Raw genomic sequence first — 23,675 nt, forward strand, 5'->3', positions numbered from 1 at the left:
TGTGGCTGCCGTTAACAAAAAGATCTCAAGCTATAGTAGCTATCAAAAGAGAAAACAATTTATTTCTTTGGACACGTCTATGGGATCACTTGGAAACTCTGTTTTCTGTTTCTCGCGCTGCCTCCACCTTGGGTGTGGCCAAAGCTATATCACAGGGCACATCAAGGCTCCAGCTCATGGAAACGGGAAGGGAATGTGGAAGAGCCCCCACCCAGACTCAGCGTTGATGCACGTCACCTCTGCTTAGGTTTCACCAGTGAGAACTCAGTCCTTGGTTACACTGAGCTGCAAGGGAGGCTGAGAATGCGTCCGACTACAGTTCTGTGATAGCAGCAGGACAGATCTGGGGAGTAGCTGCCACTCTGGATATCATATATTTTTCCTTTGCTCCCTCATCCATCCACATTTTCCCTGTAGGGCCAGGCCCTTCTCTGTAGGGGTCCTTGAGTCTCAGCTCTTCCTTGGCTGGGTGTCCTCAGGCAAGTGACTCAGCTCTGAGCCTCTATGTTTTCATCTGTCAAAGGAGCTCCCCTCTCCCCTCCTGAGGTCAGTTCAGGCCGTAACCTGGAGCCTGCAGTGGGGCCCACAAGGCCCAGCTCCTCAGGTGTGGGCAGGAAGTGTTTCTCATACCCAGAGTCCAGTGGCGCCAAGGGCTGGGGGGGCTCCTTAACCGGAACCTGCTCTATTTCCTCCACTTCCAGGATGGGTGAGTCGCCAGGGGGCTGGGCCTGGGGCACCTCCTGGGGAGAGAAGAGGCCGAGATTGTTCCCCTTGTACATGTAAGTGTGCATGCTAAGTTGTTTCAGTCGTGTCCGACTCTGTGACCCTATGGACTACCAGGCTCCTCTGTCCATGGGATTCTCCAGGCAAGAATATTGGAGTGGGTTGCCATGCCCTCCTCCAGGGATCTTCCCGACCCAGGGATCAAACCCATGTCTCCTGCATTGGCAGGTGAATTCTTTACCATTAAATCCTGGGAAGCCCCTTCCCCTCATAACCCCCCCACCCTAGTTCCCAACTATTCCCCACTGTCCTAGCTTTCCCCAATCCCCTAGAGGGCCCCAATCAGCCAGGCTTTTCACTCACCTTCATGTGCGGCAGGCTGAAATTGCTATTGGCAGGGTCAGGAATCTTCTCCCAGATCCAGTGGGGCAGTATCTTGTGCTGCAGGTGGACACACCTGGCAAGCAGGTTCAGAGTCAGGGCAGGGAATCCAAGTGGCCAGATACCCATGCCCAGATGGCAAGGTCCAGGCACGTCACCGAGCTCTGACGCATCATCCCCTCATCCCCGCAGCCCCCACTCCCCCCCACCACCCCTGCCAAGCCAAGCTCAGCGATGCCCAGCTGCCCTCCCCACCTGGGCAGAGACCCATGTGTCTGACGGCCTCACCTTCCGCAGGTGGCCAGGCTCACACCACAGCTGGTCAGGAGCACACCCCACAGGAAAAAGACAACTGACAGAACTTTCCAGTTCAGGGTGTTATCTGGGGGGCAAGGGGGAGGGGCAGAAGAACATTTGGACATCAAGAAGGCCGGGAGGGCTCAGGGAAGGCTCCTGGGTGGGGCAGGGAACAGGTAAGGAAGTGGATACACGGGCAGGGCTCATGAATGGGTGAGGGCTTCTCAGGTGGCCCAGTGGTAAAGAATCTGCCTGCCAATGCAGGAGATGCAGAAGATTAGGTTTTGATCCCTGGGTTGGCAGATCCCCTGGAGAAGGAAATGACAACCCTCTCCAGTATTCTTGCTAGAGAAGCCCACGGACAGAGGAGCCTGGTGGGCTACAGTCCATGGGGTCACTAAGAGTCAGACATGACTCAGCATGCAGGCACAAATCAGTAGGGGGAGTCTCAGAGTGGGAGTGGGACTTGTGAGAAGGTCAAGGTCAGGGATGGGTGAAAGGGTCAAAGACACACATTGCCTGTTAATCCACAGCAGTATTTAGCAGCATCAAAATGCATCATCAACATCCCCAAGTCAAAAGGTTGTCTACCCAATGAAGTTCAGTAAGGATTGTGTAACCCCCCTCCAGTGGAACAGGGTCCCCTCCCATAGCAGTCCCACCCCAGACCCCTACCTGGTAGGTGGAACTGGAGGCTTGGACCAGGTGGGCCCTGTCCTGCGATGGTGGATGCAGTCACCCACAGCTTGCAGGGACCCCAGTGAAGGTCGGGCAGGGTCATGTTTCGGGTGCTGCCAGTCACTGAAGGACATACACAGAGAGGTGAGGAAGGCAGTCAAGTCCTGCCTCAGGACCTTTGCACGTGCCATGCTGTCTGCAACACTCTCTCCCAGACATCCACATGGTTCCCGCCTCACCTCCTCCAGCTCTTTGCCCACAGGTCACCTATCCAGTGAGAACTTTCCTGACTGCCCCTCCAGCCCAACCAGTTAAAACAGCACTTGCTTCTCCATTCATCTTTCTTGCTTTATTCCTCTACTCAGCACTTACCATCATCTGATATACTGCATAGATAGTATTTACTTTATCTATGCCTGCATGTCCCCCATGAGAAAGTTAGGGCCACGAGGGCCATATTCCCAGAGTCGTGTCCAGCTCTAGTCAGTGCCTGGCACATGGAAACCACTAAATAGTGATATACAGTTGACCTTTGAACAAGGCAGGGGTTAGGGGTGTCAACTCTTAACTGTTAAAAATCCAAGTACAGTATAATTTATAGTCTGCCCTCCTTATCTGTGCTGCTGCTGCTGCTGTCAAGTCTGAATCTTTGCGACCCCATGGACTGTAGCCCACCTGGTTCCTCTGTCCATGGAAATCTCCGGGCAAGAATACTGGAGTGGGTAGCCATTTCCTCCTCTGGGGGGTCTTCCCCACCCATGGATTGAACTCAAACCTCCTGCATCCCTTGCACTGGCAGGCGGGTTCTTTACCACTGAGTCACCAACACTCTCTTCCAGTCACCAACTCACTCTCTGCCTTCCTTATCTGTGGTTCCTCAATAGGGGCTTTCCTGGTGGCTCAGCTGGTAAAGAATCTGCTTACAGTGCAGGAGACCTGGGTTTGATCTCTGGGTGGGGAAGATCCCCTGGAGAAGGGAATAGCTACCCACTCCAGAATTCTTCCCTGGAGAATTCCATGGACAGAGAAGCCTGGTGGGCTACAGTCCCTGGGGTCGCAAAGAGTCAGACACAACTGAGCAACTAACACACACTCTGTAATTCCTAGTTCCACATCAGCAGATTCAACCAACCATACATAGTACTGTTAAATTTACTATGGAAAAAAGTCATGTATAACTAGACTTGCACAGTTCAAACCTGTGTTGTTCAAGGGTCAAGTGTATATTGGAATAAATAAAAGAATGCATGAATATCATATCCCTCAGAATGCACAGGATCCAGTGAAGGGAAATTTGCTTCAGACCAGGGAGAGACATCTGCACCTCCCACAACTGTTTTTGTTTACTTCTTTGACTGTGCCTTAGAGTTGTGGGATTTTTGTTCCCCTACCAGGGATTGAACCCAGACCAGGAGTTAAACCTAGACCTTCAGCTGTAAGAGTCCTAACCACCTGTCCATCAACTATTATCAGTCATTGATAAAGGGCTGCAACTGAAGGGCCTTGATTCCCCAGCACTTCCAGCTGTTGAGGCAAGCAAAATGCTTCAGACCAGAAAAAGCCCTCAGGCCAGGAATGCAGATGCCAGAGACTGGGAGATAAACTCTGGGCTCTAAGTAGGGCCCTGATGCCACCCATCACAGTAAATAAGGCTCCTGAAATCCCTTCTCAGAACCTGTGGTGCCATATAGCCTTCCCCAACTGGGAATTTTCCAGAATTGCGGCTCCTCTTCTTTTGTCTATATATACTTATGGTCTTGGGACTCCATCCTTAATCTCTCACTTGATGCCCTTCTCAGGCTGTCCCAAGTTCTTTATACCAAGGAGAGACTGCAGTGTTAAATCTCAGCCTAGAACTTATTGCTAGATCTGAAACTTGAGTATCTGACCATCTCATGGACAATCCCACTTCGATGAGGATGTCAGGTACAACAAATCCAAATGGGTCCCCCAAATTCTTCTCGAAAGTCCTTACCACTGGACCGCCAGGGAATTCCCTATTTTTGTGTGCTTTTTAACTGGATGTGCCATATAAAGATATCCAAGCTAAAACATCAAGTAGAAAAAGAAAGCTGCAAAACATCAGTCATAAGCTTTAGGGGCCTATAACATGGTTCTCTTTTAATACTATTAGTAGGTACATGTACTCATAAAAGGAGAAAGGGGAGCAGAGGATGAGACGGTTAGATGGCATCACCCACTCAACAGACAAGAATCTGAGCAAACTCCGGGAGATGTGAAGGACAGGGGAGCCTGGCATGCGGCAGTCCATGGGGTTGCAAAGAATCAGACATAATTTAGCAACTGAGCAACACATAAATATATATGATTTTTAACCCAGTGATATCTATGTATTCGTGCAAAGTGCAGTCATGGTAAATAACTATGTTTAAAAAAAAATAGGCTTTATCAGTTAGAGACAAAAGCAGAAGTACCGAATTATTTAAGGGTGAAATGAAACCAAAGACACACGAGGTAAAAAGTGTGGGGGATACACTGAAACACGAATGATTAAATGCAGTTAACTATTGAAACTGGATGGTGGGTACACAAGGGTTTGCTACACTATTTTTCCTACTTTTGCTTGAAATTTTCTACAGTAAAGCAGTTTAAAATTTTCAAACAACACAACTCAGAAACAACACACAAAAACACAACTCCCATCTTTGTGTTAACGTACACAGGGCAAAATATGGAAGCTGCATGATCAGTATCACTGAAGTGATGAGAATGCTGATATATTTGAGTATATATACTTCTTTAATGCGTCAGTTTTTTAAATACTTTTATTTCTTTATTTTTGGCTGTGCTGGGTCTTCATTGCTGAGTGGGTTTTCTCTAGCTGTGGCGAGCAGGGGCTACTCGCTAATTGTGGAGCAGACACTTATTGTGGCGGCTTCTCTCGTTGCAGATCATGGGCTCTAGGTGCCCGGGCTTCAGGAGTTGCAGCCCGTGGGCTCAGTAGCTGAGGCTCTCTGGTTCTAGAGGACAGGCTCATAGTTGTCGCACACAGACTGAGGTGCTCTGAGGCATGTGGGATCTTCCTGGGTCAGAGATCGAGCCCTCATCTCCTGCATTGGCGGGTGGATTCTTCACCACTGAGCAACTAGGGAAGCCCCAGCGTGTCCGTTTTAAAAACAAGAACAGGTAACTTTTGTGATCAGAAGAAAAGAATATTTTGAAGTTTTTTTACTTTTTTTTTTACTTTTTATGGTATCTGTGTGAGATGATGGATGTGAACGAAATTTATATTGGGAATCATTTCACAGTATTTGTGAGTCAAACCATTACGATGTACACCTTAAACATCCATAGTGTGTTTGTCAATTATATCTCAAGATGACTGTGGGGGAAAGGGTGATAAAGAGAATTTAGGGACTTCCCTGGTGGTCCAGTGGTTAAGAATCTGCCCGCCAATGCAGGGGACACAGATTTGATCCCTGGTCCAGGAAGATCCCACATGCTGCAGAGCTGCTAAGTCCACGCGCCACAAGGACTGAAGCCAGAGCCCCTGAGAACCTGTGCTCCGCAACAAAAGCCACCGCAATGAGAAGCCCGGGAACCGCCGCAACTAGAGAAAGCTAGCGAGCAGCAACAAAGACCCAGAGCGGCCAAAAATAAGAAAGGCATTTTTAAAAGGAATCTGTGCTCACCGTAAAAATGTAGCCTACATCCAAAGGTATAAAAAAGAAATAAAAATCATATGTAATTCTAAAATCCCTATTGATGCTGTGGAGGAATTTCTTTCCATAGTTGTGTCTCTGCTTTGCTCAGTGCTGGGTTTCTTATTGTATACAAGTGGAACCATCCCACAAAGTTTTATAACCCTTTTATCTTTTTTCACTTAATAAACTATGACAGACATCTTTCAATGTCAATAAATATAGATCAGACTCTTCATTTTAAACGGCCACAAGACAGTCTATTATACTGATAGCCACCAGGGTTATTATCCACTGGGGAACCCACGATATCAGGTGTTCTCGGAGGGGCTGAGAGGAAGCCAAAAGGTCCCATCTGGGGGCCAAGGGGGGTTAGACTGATGGGTGGGTCTTACAGGGGCTGGGAGCAGAGGCAGAGGAGCTCACCATTCTTGCAGACAGAAGGCCTGGTTCCACTCTGAGTGCACAGGGTGTAGTGGGTGAGATGGCCCCGAAGTTGGTGCCGTGGGACCTCTCCCCACGCTACGGCAGGGGTCCCTGAGGGGGTATCCTGGACTCGCCAAACCACTGGCCCCGATAACGGTACTGGCGAGAGAAAATCAGTGGGTCAGGTTCTGCCAGGATTTCAGAACCCTCCATCCTCCAGGCCCACCACTTACCTAGTTCCTCTCTGAACTTCCAGACGGAGGGGGCAGGGGCCAAGCCCCAAGGAGAGACCATGGTCACCGTGATTCGGTAAGGGACCCCTTCCTTGAAATCCACTGAGGAGGACAGGAGCAAAGACCCGTTAGAGTTGGCTGCCCCCCCCCCAACTCGTTTCTTATTTTGTAAGGAATCTTCATTGGTGACTCCAGAGGGACGCTCTGCTATAAGGGTTTTGAGGAAAAGTAATTTATCTGGGAGGTAACCACAGAAAACACCAATAGGGCAGTGGGGAAATGAAGCCGGGAAGGAAAGACACCCAGGAAACTGTGTTAGAGAACAAGTTCCCAATATGACCAACCAAGGCTCAGTCCCACTGGTGCCCTCTGGGTGGCAGAAGAGCTGACAATCCTGAGCTCCATCCCACCCAAGGAGGGAGGGAGGTGGGGTATTTATCCATCGACCATTACTGGTGAAAGGCTGCATCTGAGGGGACTTGATTCCCAGGCACTTCAGCTATCTAGGCAGGCAAGATGCTTCAGACCAGAAAAAGCCCTTGGGCCAGGAATGCAGGTGCCAGAGACTGGGAGATAAACTCTGGGCTCTGAGTGGGGCCCTGACATCACCCATCACAGTAAATAAGGCTCCTGAAATCCCTTCTCAAAGTCTGTGGTGCCACATAGCCTTCCCCAACTGGGAATTTTCCAAAACTGGGGCTCCTTTTCTTCTGTCCATATATACTTATAGTCTTGGGACTTTATCCTAAATCTCTCACTTGACACCTTCTCAGGCTATCCCAAGTTCTTTACACCAAGGACAGACACCCCAGTGTTAAATCTCAGCCTAGAACTTATTGCTAGATTTGAGACTTGAGTATCTGACAGTCCCATGGACAATCCCACTTGGAGGAGCAAGTCAGGTGCAACAAATCCAAATGGGTCCCCCAAATTCTGCGGTAAGACTCCCCAACAAAAACCTGCCTGCTTCTCTCCCGTCCTTCGTTCCCTCTCAGAAGGAGCAAATACAGTCCTTTCTGAAAGGGAAAGTGTCACTCCCTCTTTAGTGTCCGACTCTTTGTGACCCCATGGACTGTAACCCGCCAGGCTTCTCTGTCCACGGAATTCTCCAGGGTAGAATACTGGAGTGGGGAGGCATTCCCTTCTCCAGGGAATCTTCCAGACCCAGGGACTAAACCCAGGTCTCCTGCACTGCAGGCAGATTCTTCACCGTCTAAGCCACCAGGGAAGCCCCCAGTCCCTCCTGGGTTTCTCAATTCCAGCCCTCACCCTCTCAGCCCGTTCCTCCCACAGCCGCCAGGGGGCACCTGTGAGCAACTGAGTCAGGACACACCCTTCCTCCGCTTAGAGCCCTGTGTGGCTCCCACCTCACCCGCAGAAAAAAGCAAAGTCTTCTTCATGAGCCACAAGGCTTTGCACATTCTGCCCTGTCCGCTCCCTGCCCTCACCTCCTCCCACCTTCCCCTTTGCTCATTCCACTCCAGCCACACTGGGCTCCCCACTGCTCTCCAACACCTAAGGCACATTTCTGCCTCAGAGACTTTGCAGTTTGTCCCCTCTTGTTTTTCCCATAGACATCCTCATGGATCCTTCAGGTCTTAGTTTAAATGCCACTTTCCCAGAGAGACTTTTTCTTCTTTTTTTTTTCCCATAAAATAAATATCTTCCCTCCTCCCCCTTACCCTGATTTACTTTGCTCCAATTACATTACAGGGGTTTCCCTGGTGGCTCAGGGGTAAAGAACCCTCCTGCAATGCAGGAGATGCAAGTTCCATCCCTGCATCAGGAAGATCCCCTAGAGAAGGAAATGGCAACCCACTCCAGTATTCTGGCCTGGAAGATCCCATGGACAGAGGAGCCTGGCGGGCTACAGTCCATGGGGTACACAGAGCGTTGGACACGACTTAGCAACTAAACAGCTCATTGCATTACAGAGGTATTTGGTTTTTGTCCCACTGGTTGCCTGCCCTACAAGATGAGGATGGAGATGTTGGTGGAGATGAGGGAAGGGATGCTGTTGAGAGGAGACTACAGTGATAGTTCAGGGTTTGGCTTTAGAAACCTGACTACGTGGTTCAAATCCTGGTTCTACCACATACTTGTTGTATGGCCTCAGGGGAGTTGCTTAACTTCTCTGAGCCTTTTTCTTTTTTTTTTCTGAGCCTTTTTCTTTATCTTCATGATAATAGCAGAAACCTGCTTTATAAGGAAGATGGAATGATTTCACGCTGATGGAAAGGCCAATACACATCAGCTGCCATCACTGTGTGTGTGTCATCGTTAACTTGCCAAGTCGTGTCCAACTCCTGTGACCCCATGGACTGTAGCCCTCCAGGCTCCTCTGTCCAGGGGATTTTCCCAGGCAAGAACACTGGACTGGGTAGCCATTTCCTTCTCCAGAGGATCATCCCAACCTGGGGACTGACCCTGCATCTCCTGCATTGCAGGTGGATTATTTACTGCTGAGCCACTGGGGAAGCCCATCATTGTGTACTGGTGTCTAGAATAGGGCTTGGCACACAGTGGGTAGTCAGTGAATGTTTCTTACACGAATTAATAGTACTTGAACACTCTTCTGCAAATCCAGCCTCTCCTCTGTTCTCCAACAGCTGAAATGGGATCCCAGGTGCCCTTCGGCCTCACCTGGCAACACTGCGCTGAAGTTCCCAGGAGGAAGCCGAACCCAGTTGAGGTTCTCCAAGGGGTCGCCGTCTCGAATCCAGTCCACCACATGCTCCTGAAGCTCCCTAGGCTCCTGTTGCCAAGTCACCAGCAGCTCTTTGTTTCCAGAGATGCTCCTGACCACCACGCCATGGGGGGCAAAGTCTGGACCTAGAGGATGAGGAGGAGAAATCTCAGCTGTCTACTTGGGACGTCTCCACTTGCACCTCCAGGGCATCTCACAAAGGAAGTTCACAGCCTCTTACCCAAGCAAGTCAAAGAGAGGCTGGTAGGAGGCTCCCAGCTTGTGGCATTCACGGCAGACACCCCCACCCACTCTGCTTGGGTGGGGATGGAGAAGTTGCAGCAGGGGATCTCCTGGATCACCTCCTGATCTTTAACCTGGATCCAGACTCTGTAGGTCACCTGCACGCAGAGCCCTGAAGCCTAAAGGATAAGGGGAAGGAGGGGTGAATCTCTCTCCTTATCAGGCACATACTGTGCATCTCAGTGAGGTCACTGGATAAACCCATCAGTGAAACATTTTTGTTGGTTTCACTGTTGTTTGATCACGAAGTCATGTCTGATTCTTGACATGAATCAGACCCAGGTTACTCTGTCCATGGGATTTTTCCAGGCAAGAATACTGGAGTGGGTTGCCATTTCCTTCTCCAGGGCAGTCCTCCTGACCCAGGGATTGAACCTGCATCTCCCACACTGGCAGGTGGATTCTTTACCGCTGAGTCACCAAGGAAGCCCTGGTTTCACGGTACAGGGGAGGAAACCAAGTCTCAGAGGGGCTCAACAGCAGAAGTGAGATTAGAATACAGCGTGTGAGCCAGAACTAGGGTGCAAAACAAGAAAGGATACCAAAAATCCAATCAAGATAAATTATATTTTAATGCAATATTTTTAAAATTTCTTTTTACTGAAGTATAGTTGATTTATGAAGCTGTGTTCATTGCTGCTGTAAGCAGTCACACACGCATACACACACACACACACATATACACATTCTTTTTCATACTCTTTTCCATTATGGTTTATCACCGGATATTGAATACAGTTCTCTGTTCTACAGTAGGACCTTGTTGTAACACAGTATTTTAATCCATCAAAATTAATGCAAAAAAAAAAAAAAAAGACAAATTTTCAAGATTTTAAGTAAGGGACTTCCCTGGTGGTGCAGTGAGTAGAATCTGCCTGCCAATAGGGGGAACATGGATTCGATTCCCAGTTCGGGATAATTCCACATGCTGCAAAGCAACTAACCCCATGGGCCAAAACTACTGAAGCCTGCTCACCCTAGAGCCAGCAAGCTGCCAACTACTGAGCTCACGAGCTACAACTACTCAAGCTGGAATGTCTATAGCCTGTGAACCACCAGGGTATAGAGAAGCCACTGCAGTGAGAAGCTCATGCACCACAACTAGAGAGTAGCCCCTGCCCTCTGCAACTAGACAAAGCCCACATGTAGCACCGAAGACCCAGTGCAGCCAAAAATAAATTTTTAAAAAACAAGAGAAAATAAAATGATTTCTAAAAAAAAATATTTTCAGTTCAGTTCGGTCGCTCAGTCGTGTCCGACTCCCTGCGACCTCATGAACTGCAGCACGCCAGGCCTCCCTGTCCATCACCAACTCCCGGAGTCCATCCAAACCCATGTCCATTGAGTCGGTGATGCCATCCAACCGTCTTATCCTCTGTCGTCCCCTTCTCCTGCCCTCAATCTTTCCCAGCATCAGGGTCTTTTCAAATGAGTCAGCTCTTCTCATCAGGTGACCAAAGTATTGGAGTTTCAGCTTCAGCATCAGTCCTTCCAATGAACACCCAGGACTGATCTTTAGGACGGATGGGTTGGATCTCCTTGCAGTCCAGGGGACTCTCAAGAGTCTTCTCCAACACCACAGTTCAAAAGCATCAGTTCTTCGGTGCTCAAAGACAAAATCTGGCCAACGCACTTGTATAACCCTGCCTCGCTCACCTTACCCCATTCTGTCCTGTGTGGTTCTTAGGGACTGCAAAATTCCCACTGTTGTACAGAGGAGTGGTTATGTGTAGCAAAGAGGATGGTACCCTCCAGAGTCCTTTGGGGAAACTTGTGAGACTATCTGGTTACCTCAACGATTGGTATTTGATGCGCAAGAGCCAGGGACACTACTCTCTCCTAGAAACAAAAAGTTGCCCCACCTCCCTTGTGACTTTAGAATGTCATCCCAACTGGAAACTTCTATAGATAGAAAAATCTAACAATTTTAGCTGATCCTAAGACCTAACACCATTTGATGTATAAATACAAAACCTTTGGGGAACGGGTTTTAATATTCACTGAATGTTAAAATATTCCAAACATATAGGGACTTTCCAGGCAGTTGTGATTATCAATTTCCAGTACGATCTGTGTTTTGATCAGAGCATTTCTCTTGCATTGTCTCATCCCTTTGAAGTCCTTGGAAACTGGCTCAATAGCCTGGTATGTGGACAACTCTGGTAAATGTCCTGTTTGGTATGGAAAGAATGCATGTTCAGATGTTCCCTGTGTGAGTCCACTTGGTTGTCAGCTACTCACATGCTCAGATCTTCTAGATCTTGACTTGTTTTCCAGCTGCTTGTTATGGAATTACTTAGAGGAGTATGTGAAAATCTCCCACAATGGATGTGAATTCAGAGAGTTCCCCTTGTAGTTCTGTCAATTTTCACTTTATGTATTTTATTTATTTATTTATTTTTTTTCACTTTAGGTATTTTAAAGCTATGTTATGAGGTACACGGAGCTTCCCTGGTGTAAACAGTAAAGCTTCCCTAGTGTAGACAGTAAAGAATCTGCCTGCAGTGCAGGAGACCGGGGTTCGATCCTTGAGCGAGAAGATTCCCCCCAGAGGAGGGCACAGTAATCCGTTCCAGTATTCTTGCCTGGAGAATCCCATGGACAGAGAAGCCTGGTGGGCTACAGTCTGTGGGCCTGCAAAGAGTCGACCACTAAGAGACTAACACAACCCTATCAGGTAGGTACAGATTTAGTACTCATGCCATACTGGTGAACTGAATACTCTGGCATTATGTAGCAGCCTTATTTCCCCTTTATTTTCTACTGAATGTTACAATACACTGTATACTGTATGTTACAACACAATACACTGTATTTATACACTTTTAAATGTGCATATATATATATATATGGGTTATAAGAACTATATTTCTATTTTATAATTTTATCATGTATTATTTACTTGGGGCTGTATGGAGCTTCGTTGCTTGATGGGCTTTTCTCTAGTTGCAGAGAGTGGGGGCTACTGGTTGTGGTACTCGGGCTTCACACTGCAGCGGCCTCTCTTGCTGTGGGGCACAGGCTCTAGGCACACAGGCTTCAGTAGCTGTGGCTCCCCGGCTCTAGAGTACAGGCTAAATAGTTGCGGCACACAGGCTGAGTTGCTCAGTTGCAAGTGGGATCTTCCCGGATGGGGGACCGAATCTGTTTCTCCTGCATTGGCAGGCAGATTCTTTACCACTGAACCACCAGGGAAGCCCTGAGCTATGTATTTGATTTCAGTATAGTAAAGGGGCATTACAAGGTATGTGTCATAAAACGGAGGCACTGAGGGACTTTGCTGGTGGTCCAGTGATTACGACTCCATGTTTCCAATGCAAGGAGCACAGGATTGATCCTTGGTCAGGGAATTAAGATCCCACAGGCCCTGGAGCATGGCCAAAAAAAGCGAAAAAAAAATTTAAATAAATAAAATAAAGGTATTGAAAGTGTGAATTATGCTTTGAAAGCCAATAAACATCAGCTCTGCCATGTACCAGTTGTGTGGTTTGGGGCAACCTCTCTATGTCTCATTTTCTCATCTGTAAAGTTTGTCAATATAAATAAGTGTGTAGGCGAGGACCTGGCACACAGTAAGAGCTCTGGAAATATTATGCATGGTTAAAGTGAGTGATATTATTAGATCGTGTGGCCCAAGAAAGTAAGAGCCCTGTTACTGGTTTCTTGCCATGTTTACCGTGAGTCAGGGCCTTGCAGTGCATGGAACCGACTAGGTGCTCAACAGACTTGGGTCAGTGAGAACTGTTTCATTCTTGTCTGTCATCTCACAAGCCCTGTTTTTGTTTTGGTTTTTTAAAAAATATTTATTTGTTTGGCTGCACCAGGTCTTAGTTGAGGCACACGGAATCTTCAATTTTCATTGCAGGAAGTGGGGTCTTTTAGCATACAGGATCTAGTTCCCTGACCAGGGATCGAACCCAGGTGCCTTGCATTGGGAGCTCAGAGTCTTAGCCACTGGACCACCAGGAAATCCCTACCATGCCCCCGCCCCCCACCTTTTAAAATTATTTATTTATTTTATTTTTGACTGTTCTGGATCTTTGCTCCTGGACTCTGGCTTTTTCTAGTTGCTGCGAGCGGGGACTACTCTCCAGTTGCAGTGCTCGGGTTCCTCACTGTGGTGGCTTCTCTTATTGCAGAGCTCAGGATCAAGGGCGCGAGGGCTTCAGTAGTTGTGGCATGTGGGCTTAGTTGCCCCAGGGCATGTGGGACCTTCCCAGCCCAGGGACTGAACTTGTTCATGTCCCCTGCATTGATAGGCAGGTTGTCAGCCACTGGACCATGAGAGAAATCCCTACAATGCCCTTTTGATACTAACATCAAAGCCCTTAGCATACCTGGCTATACTTTGTGGAGCTGAGCCTTGTATTGCTTCTAAATCTTTGCACCCAACGTCCCCCCCCCCCCCCGCCTGGAACACTCGTACCCATCTTCAAGTCTCAGCTCAGATCCCCTACTTTCAGTCAACATTGGTGGAGTCTTGCTTGAGTCCAGCGCCATGCCAGGACTTCCCTGATGATCCCCTCCTTGAAGCCCTGAAGCAGCCTCAAGAGGGCAGCATAGTAGCCTCTGTTTTGTTTACATCATTGTTTTTTTGGTTTTGGGGGTGTTTTTGATTTTGCAGCAGCGGGTAGCCTGTGGGATCTCAGTTCCCCGACCAGGGATTGAACCCACGACCTTGGGAGTGAAAGCTCGGAGTCCTAACCGCTGGACCACCAAGTAAGTCCCTGCATCATTGTTATCCAGGGTTTCCTGACATGAGCAGAGAAATGGGTCTTCACAACTCACCTTCCACAGAAGCAGGAGTTCCTGTTCATCCGGTGCCCCACAGATGTTCCCCATGATCCACACATCTTTTGGAGCTGGTGAGGATGGAAAAAGGAGAGACAAATGGGAATGGCATGATGGCCAGACTTCCAGGAGAGGAGAAGATGGGAAGCCCAGAGATCCTCACCAGAGGGTGATGTCTGGAAGGGCAGAATGGGACTCCACTCGCCCCACAGATCCTCCTCTTTGTCCACTCGGCAGCGGCCCAACATCTCGTAGCTAGTGGCCAGTTCCAGGTCCTGGATCTCAATAGGGGTCAGAGGTATGGACTTCACTTCCGGTTCCAGCTGGGGGAGTGACATGTGAGTGATGAGGCTGAAGGCTGAATTGAAAGTTGACCTTTTATATGTCAATGTGTGTGCTCAGGCACTTCAGTCCTGTCCGACTCTTTGGGATCCCCTGGACTGTAGCCCACCAGGTTTCTCTGTCCATGTGATTTTTCTGTCAAGAATACTGGAGTGGGTTGCCAGGCCCTTCTCCAGGAAATCTTCCTGACCTAGGGATAAAACCCGTGTCTCCTGCATCCCCTGCATTACATGCACATTCTTTACCACTGAGCCAGCTGGGAAGCCCTTGAAGGTCAATAGGATGACCAGTACTGTCTTGCTTTGCCTGGGAGACAGAGTGGGTTTTCAGTTTTAAAATTTCAGTTTTAAAATTGGGACAATCCCTGGCAAAAAGAGACAACTTGATTATCCTTTGTGCCAGGTATAGCAGTAGGTGGGAAATTCTATTATTGTTCTCATTTTACAGATGAGGAAAACTAAGGTCAAGAGAGGGAAAGTGACATAGCCAAGGTCACAGAGCTAGTGAGTACTACAGCTGAGATTCCCACCCAGGCAGTAGGATCTCAACGCCTGTATCTTAGCACTGTTCTGAACTGCATGGATATTCACAATGAAAACAAGTCTATACATTGTGGTATTTTGCATCCCAAGCCATGACTGAGATAGTTGGTTACCCCCACTACCGATTCTCGGCTTCTTCTTTTGGAAACTCTGAGTATCTGTCAGGACCATGTGCATCAAGAATAAAGACATTTCCCAGTCTCCCTTGTAATCAGGTGAGACCATGTGACTATGTTTTGACCAATGAGATATGAGATGACAGATACATGCAACTTTGGGGTTGTGCTCTTAAAGTGTTTGGGCAGGTTCCTCAACTCCTGAGGGTCCCATTGCTCTGGAGCTTTCGTCTTTTTTTTTTTTTTTTCTGTGTGTGAGCTTGGGAAAGTTGCTTAACCTCTCTGAGATTCAGTTTCCCCAACTATGAAACAGAGATGATCGTAAAATAATCTATATATAGGGAAGTCAGAGTACAGTCCTCATTAAGATCATCGAAGCAGATTGCTTAGCTTGGGACCTGATGCATGGCTGGTGCTTGCAAATATGAACCACTTTTATTATGAACACTTTCGAGTATTTATTGAAAACCAGGCTCTGTTCCTCATCTGTAAAATGGGTAGGCACAAAATACGTCTACCTCAAAGAGTTCTTGTACGGATTTGACAAAGAGCCTCCAACAGTGTGCGGCACACAGTAGGTGCTAAGTAGTATCTGCTATAAACCTTTTTTTTTTTTAGTGTTCATTTATTTATTTGGCTGCATCGTGTCTTAGTTGCAACATGTGGGATCTAATTCCCTGCCCAGAGATTGAACCCTGCATCGGGAGCATGGAATCTTAGCCACTGGACCACCAGGGAAGTCCCCTGCTGTTAACCTCTTACTTTAAGTTTCACGTAAGCTATTTGAGGAGACAGCAAGGAGATCAAACCAGTCAATCCTAAAGGAAATCAACCCTGAATACCCATTGGAAGGACTGATGCTGAAGCTGAAGCTCCAATACTTGGGCCACCTGATGTGAAGAGCCAACTCACTGGAAAAGACCCTGATGCTAGGAAAGATTGAAGGCAGGAGGAGAAGGGAATGACAGAGGATGAGATTGTTGGATGGCATCATCGATTCAATGGACATGAGTTTGAGCAAACTCTGGGAGATAGTGAAGGACAGGGAAATCTGGGGTGCTGCAGTCCATGTAGTCGAAAAGAGCTGGGTACAACTTAGTGATTGAACAAGAACAATTCATTAAATGAAAGTGTCTGAGGAAGTTTACTGAGTTTCTCAAGAATTCCAAGTGAAGGGAATTAATTCCCTGGCTGTCCAGTGGTTAGGACTCCATGCCTTCACTGCCGAGGACCAGGATTCAATCCCTGGTCAGGGGACTAAGATCCTGCAACATGCATGGCATGGCCAAAAAAGAAAAAAAAAAATTCCAAGTGGGACTGCATGGAATTTATCCTGGTGCGGGTACATTTTTTAGCTGAACAAGATGCATGTACAGACCTTTTGTGAGGGATGTGGACAGACTCCAGGGGCAGGTGAGGAGTGAGTTCTGGGCTAGGTCTCTGATTTAGGAATGATGTCCCAGGATCCACCAGAGTAGGATGGGGGAAAAGGGTCCCTGACACTCACCAGCACCCAGGGCATCTGGCACCTTCGGTAGTAAAACTGGCAGACCAAGACCTTATGGGGTGGCCATGTAGGAGGGGCCCACTGGACAACGGCCTCCAGGGGGTCATCTTCTGAGAAGTCCACGTCAGGGTACAGGTGGGGGGCATCTGGCTTCACTGAGGAAGGGGAAATGCATTCAGCAGGGGCCTCCAGGACCACCCACCCCACACACAGCACATCCCCACACACAGCACATCCCTACACTCCCACCCATTACTTCGGGTTTCGAGGTTCACGAAGGTGGGGGGCCAGAGAGGCTGGCCGGCCTTGGCCATCCAGACAAGGAGCTTGTCAGACGTGGTGAGCTGTTCCCGTGGGATCGTCACCCAGTTCTGGCCGGTGGGCACCGCCACGGTCCAGGTTTTGTTGGAATGGCTGCGAGGAGAGATGGGGAAATAGGGGCGGTAGACGAGAGGCTGGGCCCCGAGTCGTAATGATAACATCGGCTCTGCCTGGGTTCAAGTCCTAGTTCTGCTTAAGAACTGTGTGACCTTGAGCAAGCAACTGAAATTCTCTGTGCCTCAGCTTCTTGACCTACAAAATGAAAGTGATAAAAGTGCCTGCGAAAAGGGCTGAATAGGGGAGATGAGATGAGATGAGATACGAAATGCATTTAGGACAGCAAGCAGGACTTCCCTGACGGTCCATGCATGTGCGCTCAGTCCCTCAGTCTTGTTGGACTCTGACCCCATGGGCTGTAGTCCGCCAGGCTGCTCTGTCCATGGGATTTTTCGAGCAAGAAGACAAGAGTGGGTTGCCATTTCCTCCTCCAGAGAAACTTCCCGACCCAGGGATCAAACCTGAGTCTCCTGTGTCTTCTGCATTGGCAGGTGGATTCTTTACCACTGAGCCACCTGGGAAGCCCTTCCTCTGGTCCAATGATTAAAAATTCACCTACCAATGCAGGGGATGTAGGTTCCATCCCTGGTTGGGGAACTAAGATTCCAAGTGCTGTGGAGCAACTAAGCCCGAGCCCAGCAACTACTGAGCTCTCATGCCACAACTAAGATCCCATGCAACCAAATCAAAACACTAAAGGAAAGAATAGCAAGCATCAGGGGCACAATACATGTTATATAGGCATTGGTTATTTTATTTATTGAGCACCTATTATATATATCCACATTAACTTCTATATTTTCTTGGGCTCCAAAATCACTGCAGTGACTGCAGCTATGAAATTAAAAGATGCTTGCTTTTTGGAAGGAAAGAATTACAGCTAAGACAAACCTAGACAGTGTTTAAAAAGCAGACATCACTTTGCTGACAAAGGTCCCTACAGTCAAAGCTATGGTTTTTCCAGTATTAACATGTGCAGCTGTGAGTGTTGGACCATAAAGAAGACGGAGTGCCAAAGAATTGATCCTTTCATATTGTGGTGGTGAAGAAGACTCTTCAGAGTCCTCTGGACAGCAAGGAGATCAAACCAGTCAATCCTAAAGGGAATCCACCCAATGGGAAATCCAATACCCATTGGAAGGACTGGTGCTGAAGCTAGAGCCACAATATTTTGGCCACCTGATGCAAAAAGCCAATGCATTGGAAAAGACCCTGATGCTGGGAAAGACTGAGGGCAAGAGAAGAAGAGGGCAGCAAAGGATGAGATGGTTAGATAGCATCACCTACTCAATGGACACGAATCTGAGCAAACTCCAGGAGGTAGTGGAAGACAGCAGAGCCTGGCATCCATGGGGTCAACAAGATTCAAACACATCTTAGTGACTGAACAACAACAAAAACAACTGTTAAGTCAGCAAATACATATTTTGTGCCAGGCCCTGCTGTAGAAACTGAGAATAGGACTATGACCAAAGCAGGCAAGGATCCACTCTCCAGAGCTGGTATTTCAATGGAGCAGGCAGATGAAACACATATAAATATATAATTGATGGTGGTATAAGCAATGTAAAGAACAATCAAGGGAGTTCCCTGGCTGTCCAGTGGTTAGGACTCCACATTTCCATTGCAGGCGGCACGGGGTTCAATCCCTGATAGGGGAACTAAGATCCCACAAGCCTCCCAGTGAGGCCAAACATACAGAAATAATTAATGAAATTTAAAAAATCAAGCGGGGTGAGGAAGATGAGGTGCACTGAGATGAAGAATGACAGCGCTGTTTTAGTACAGGTGGTCAGGAAAGCTCTCTGGGGAGACATGAGAATAAAGGCCTGAAGGAGGTGGGTGCACAGTTTGTGAAGGGCCTTCCTAAATGAAGAGCATTTTAAGAAGGAACAGCAGCCAAGGCAAGGGTCCCGAGGCCAAACCATGCCTGGTGCTTTTTCTTTTTTTCCTTTCATAATTTTCTTTATTTATTTTTGGCTGTGCTGGGGCTTTGCTGCTGCACATGGGCTTTTCTCTAGTTGCAGCGAGTGGGGGCTACTCTCTAGTTGCGGTGTGCAGGCTTCTCATTGTCGTGGCTCCTCTTGTGGAGCACGGGCTCTAGGGGCGCCGGCTTCAGTAGCTGTGGTGTGTGGGCTCAGTAGTTGCTCCAGAGCACAGGCTCAGTGGGGTTTCCCAGGTGGTAAAGTGGTAAAGAACCTGCCTGCCAATGCAGGAGACATAAGAGATGCAGGTTTGATCCCTGGGTTGAGCAGATCCTCTGGAGGAGGGCATGGCAACCCACTTCAGTATTCTTGCCTGGAGAATCCCAAGGACGGAGGAGCCTGGCGGGCTACGATCCATGGGGTCGCAAAGAGTCAGACACAACTGAAGCGACTTAGCACACGCAAGCACAGGCTGAATAATTGTGGCACACAGGCCTAGTAGCTTTGTGGCATGTGGGATCTTCCCAGACCAGGGATCGAACCCAAGTCTCCTGCATTGGCAAGTGGATTCTTTAGCACTGAGCTAACCAGGAAAGACATGGTTAGATAACATCACCGACTCCTGACTCAATGGACATGAGTTTGAGCAAACTCTGGGATATAGTGAAGGACAGGGAAGCCTGGCGTGCTGCAGTCCATGGGATCGAAAAGAGTTGGACATGACTTAGCGACTGAACAACAACGACCCCAGGGAAGCCTCTGTGCCTGGTATTTTCTGAGCAACAGTGAGGAGGAGGCTTGCATCCTGGAAGAGAGTGAGTAAGGTGGAAGTGGGAGGAGGCGAGGACAGGGAGGTGACAGCAGATTGTTCAGATGACAGCAGGAAGGATTCTGGCTTTTACCCTGAGTGAGCAGGGAGCCCTGGGGTGCTGTGAGCAGGGGAGGGAAGTGCTCTGATTCAGAAGTTCACAGGCGCCCACTGGATGCCATGGTAGAGAAGAGACTGTGGGGGTGAGGATGGAAGCCTGAGTCCTGAGGGGAGGTGACTGTGGGGTCCAGGCCAGCGATGATGGGGACAGGACCATGGTGGGTGATCAGGAAGTAAGGAGTGCCGGATTCTAGATAATGTTAACAAGGCCTGCTGAAGGATCAAATGTGGGTTAGAGAGAGAGGCTTGAGGATGTCCCAAAGGATTGGATTTCAAAGGTTCAAATCAAGGCCGTCATTTCAAAACAAAAACAAAACCAAAAAAAAACACATATGCTGGCAAAGATGTGGAGAAATTGGGACCCTCTTACATTACTGGTAGGAACATAAAACGGTGCAGCTGTTGCAGAAAACAGTTGGTTCCTCAAAAAGTTAAACAGAATTGCCAACTGACCCAGCAATTTTACTCCTAGGCATATACCCCCAAAGAACTGAAAAGAAGGACTCAAAAACTTGCACACATACATCCTCAGTAGCGCTAGTCACAATCACCCACTGCAATTGTTCAATGGTGGAAACATCCCAAGTGTCCATTAACAGATGAGTAGACAAATGCAGTGTATCCATTACAGTAGAATATTGTTCAGCTACAAAAAACGGAATGAAGTTCTGGTCCATGCTACAACATAATGAACCTGAAAAACATGCTGAGTGAATGTATATAGATATAAAAGACCACATAAGGTATGATTCCACTTAGGAGAAATGTCCAGGACAGGCAAATCAAAGGGATGGAAAGTAGATCAGTAGTTGTCAGGGGACAGGGATTGACTGCTGTTAGGGATGAAACTGCCTTTTGAGGGTAATGGACATGTTCTGGAATGAAACAGAGGCACTGGTTGCACAATAATGTGAAGTACTAACAGCTACTGAACTGTTCACTTGCAAATGGTTAATTTCACATTATGCAAATTTCACCTCATTAAAATTTAAAAAAAAAGCTTGCCCAGGCGGCTGCCGAAGATGGCGGAGGGGCAGGTCCTGGTGTTCGACGGCCGAGGCCATCCCCTGGGCCGCCTGGCGGCCACCGTGGTCAAATAGCTGCTTCTGGGCCGGAAGGTTGCGTGCGGTCGTGCTCTGTGAGGGCATCAACATTTCTGGCAATTTCTACAGAAATAAGTTGAAGTACCTGGCCTTTCTCCGCAAGCGGACGAACACCAAGCCCTCCCGCGACCCCTGCCACTTCCGAGGCCCCAGCCGCATCTTCTGGCGGCCCGTGTGAGACATGCTGCCCCACACCAACTGAGGCCAGGCTGCTCTGGAGCGCCTCGAGGTGTTTGATGGGATCCCACCACCTTGTAACCAGAAAAAGCCTATGGTGCTTCCTGCTGCCCTCAAGGTTGTGCGTCTGAAGCCTACTCGGAAGTTTGCCTACCTAGGGCGTCTGGCTCATGAGGTTAGCTGGAAGGACCAGGCAGTAATGGCCACCCTGGACGAGACGAGAAAGGAGAACGCCAAGATCCGCTATCGGAAAAAGCAGCAGCTCACGAGGCTACCGAAGCAGGCAGAAAAGAACATCAAGAAGAAAACTGACAGATTCACAGAGGTCCTCAAGACTCATGGATTCCTAGTCTGAGCCCAATAAAATAGACTGTTTATTCTTCAAAAAGAAAAAAAGAGAGGAGACTTTTTCTTATTCCCTGGTGCAAGCATCCATGCTAAGTTGATTTGCAGTCCTATGTATTGCAGCCCGCCAGGCTCTTCTGTTCCTGGGACCCTCCAGACAAGAATACTGGCGTGAAAGAATACTGGAGTGGGTTGCTATGCCCTCCTCCATGGGATCTCCCCAACCCAGGGATCGAACCCATGTCTCTTACATCTCCTGCATTGGCACTTGGGTTCTTTACCATCAGAGCCACGTGGGAAGCCCTCTTCCTTTCTCCTTCTCTACAAATTAAAACCCCTCTGGACATGGATGGTGGTGATGGCTGCACAACAGTGTGACTGTACTTAATGCCACTGAACTGGACACTTAAAAAAGATTGAGGGGACTTCCCTGGTGGTCCAGTGATTAAGAATCTGCTTGTCAGAGCAGGGGATGCGGGATGGATTCTTGGTCAAGGAACTGGGATCCCACATGCCCTAGAGGCAACTAAGCCCGTGCACTGCAACTAGTGAGAAGCCTTCAAGCCAGGATTAGAGTCCAAGCTGCAAAGACGATCCAGGACAGCCAAAAGAAAAAGATTGAGGAAAAAGGGGGTAAATTTTATGTGTACTTTACCACCATTAAAAAAAAAAAAAACAACCTCCCATGCCAGTTCCCATCTTCAAATGCTCCTTTTCCTCCCTTCTCACAGCCAAATTTGAGATGAATTTGAGTTTCCAAGTGTGATTCATCATGAAGCAATATCAGTCACCCCCTCAGACTGTGGGCTCCATGAGGCTTTCTGTGTCTCTTTCACTGGTGCATCCCCAGCACCAGACCAAATGATCTTTCCAGATTCTCAGAGAGGTTAAGCTACTTGCCTAAGGTCACACAGCAATAAAAAACAACTCCTGGTCATTAAGCATTTTCTTTCCCAAGTGCCTAAACTCACTGAATTCTCAGAACCAACGCTGGGAACCAGGTTCCATTATTATCAGCAGTTGAGAGAGGAAGAAATAAGTGCTCAGAGAGGGAAAGTGACTGGTTCATGGTAACACAGCAAGGAAAGGAGGGAATCTGGAACTGAAGGGCTTGAGAGTGGGGCAGGGCTGGGAGGTGAGGGTGGGCAGGACGAATGGGTCCTCTGAGAAGGCTAGAACCTGAGTGGCTTCAGTGCCCCCCAATTACCCCATTGTACTCACTACTTCTGGCTCTGGACATACAGCATGGAGGGGGCTCCCAGGTCCCCAGGAAGCTCCCAGGAGCAGTTCAGGTTGCCCAGGGGTCCAACTCCATAGCACTGCAGGGGCCCCTGGCTGCCTGGAGAGGGAGGCAGGAGGGTCTCAAGGAAGGGGGTCAGTTCCCCCAGCCTCGGGCACACCCCAGAACTTCTGACAACTGTGGAGGGCGATCCAGGGTCCCTTACTGAAGCGAGCAGCAGGAAGGGGGCGCTGGGCACCGCTCCCCAGGCTTTGGGCATAACTCCTCCCCTCCCACCAGCCACATCCTGTTAACTAACCACCCTCCCCCCCCCCCAACTCCCCGACAAAAGCCCTTACTCTACCCCCGCCTCCAACCCCGGCCTCAAGTTCCCACCTCGCTACCGCCCATTCCCCAAGCCCTCGCATCGCCCGGCCCCTAGCCCGGGGCCGGGGAGAGCAAAGTGGCTTCTGGACCTCGGCCATTCATTCCGCACACTTGAGGGTCACCCTGGAGGATGGGCGCTTTCGCGAGCATGAGACACGAGCTCGCTCCAGAACTCACCCTGGGGCCGAGTCCGGCAGAACAGCAACAACAGAAGCAGAAGCAGCAGCAACGGCTTCGGCCGCGGTGGGAAGGGGGCGGCCGGGGCCCCCCGCATGGCACTCCCGCGCCCCTCCAGTCCGGCCCGGCCTTGCCGGGCCCAGCGCTGCCGCGCCGCCCGCCTCACTCTCGGGAACCAACGCCTGAGCGGCGACGGGAAGCAGAGCCACCCCTCCCGGCCGCCTCCGCACCTTGCGCTCCGGGTCCCCGCCCCTTCTCTGCACCGGAAAGTTCCCGGCAGAACTCGCAGGGGCTGGGGAGGGAGTCTGGGGAGAGGGTGGGGGCTGCGCTGAGGGCGTGGCCGAAGCTG

At 49.0% G+C, this 23,675-nt stretch overlaps 1 protein-coding gene and 1 pseudogene across 1 annotated transcript; one reads left to right on the forward strand and one right to left on the reverse strand.

The window, feature by feature from the left end:
* Positions 1–36: 36 nt before the first annotated feature.
* Positions 37–23,584, reverse strand: IL27RA (interleukin 27 receptor subunit alpha). Its single transcript, XM_043911250.1, has 14 exons — positions 23,327–23,584; positions 22,765–22,882; positions 16,944–17,101; positions 16,688–16,842; positions 14,344–14,503; positions 14,178–14,251; positions 9,328–9,508; positions 9,044–9,232; positions 6,401–6,502; positions 6,168–6,326; positions 2,077–2,202; positions 1,393–1,486; positions 1,087–1,180; positions 37–740 (listed from the first exon to the last, which is right to left on the reverse strand). The coding sequence occupies exons 1-14, from the start codon at positions 23,421–23,423 to the stop codon at positions 489–491; spliced, it is 1,959 nt and encodes a 652-aa protein (XP_043767185.1). The 5' UTR covers positions 23,424–23,584; the 3' UTR covers positions 37–488.
* Positions 20,941–21,586, forward strand: LOC122699384 (annotated as a pseudogene).
* Positions 23,585–23,675: the final 91 nt, after the last annotated feature.

This window comes from Cervus elaphus, chromosome 9 (genome assembly GCF_910594005.1).
Source record: "Cervus elaphus chromosome 9, mCerEla1.1, whole genome shotgun sequence".
Taxonomy (NCBI): Eukaryota; Metazoa; Chordata; class Mammalia; order Artiodactyla; family Cervidae; genus Cervus; species Cervus elaphus.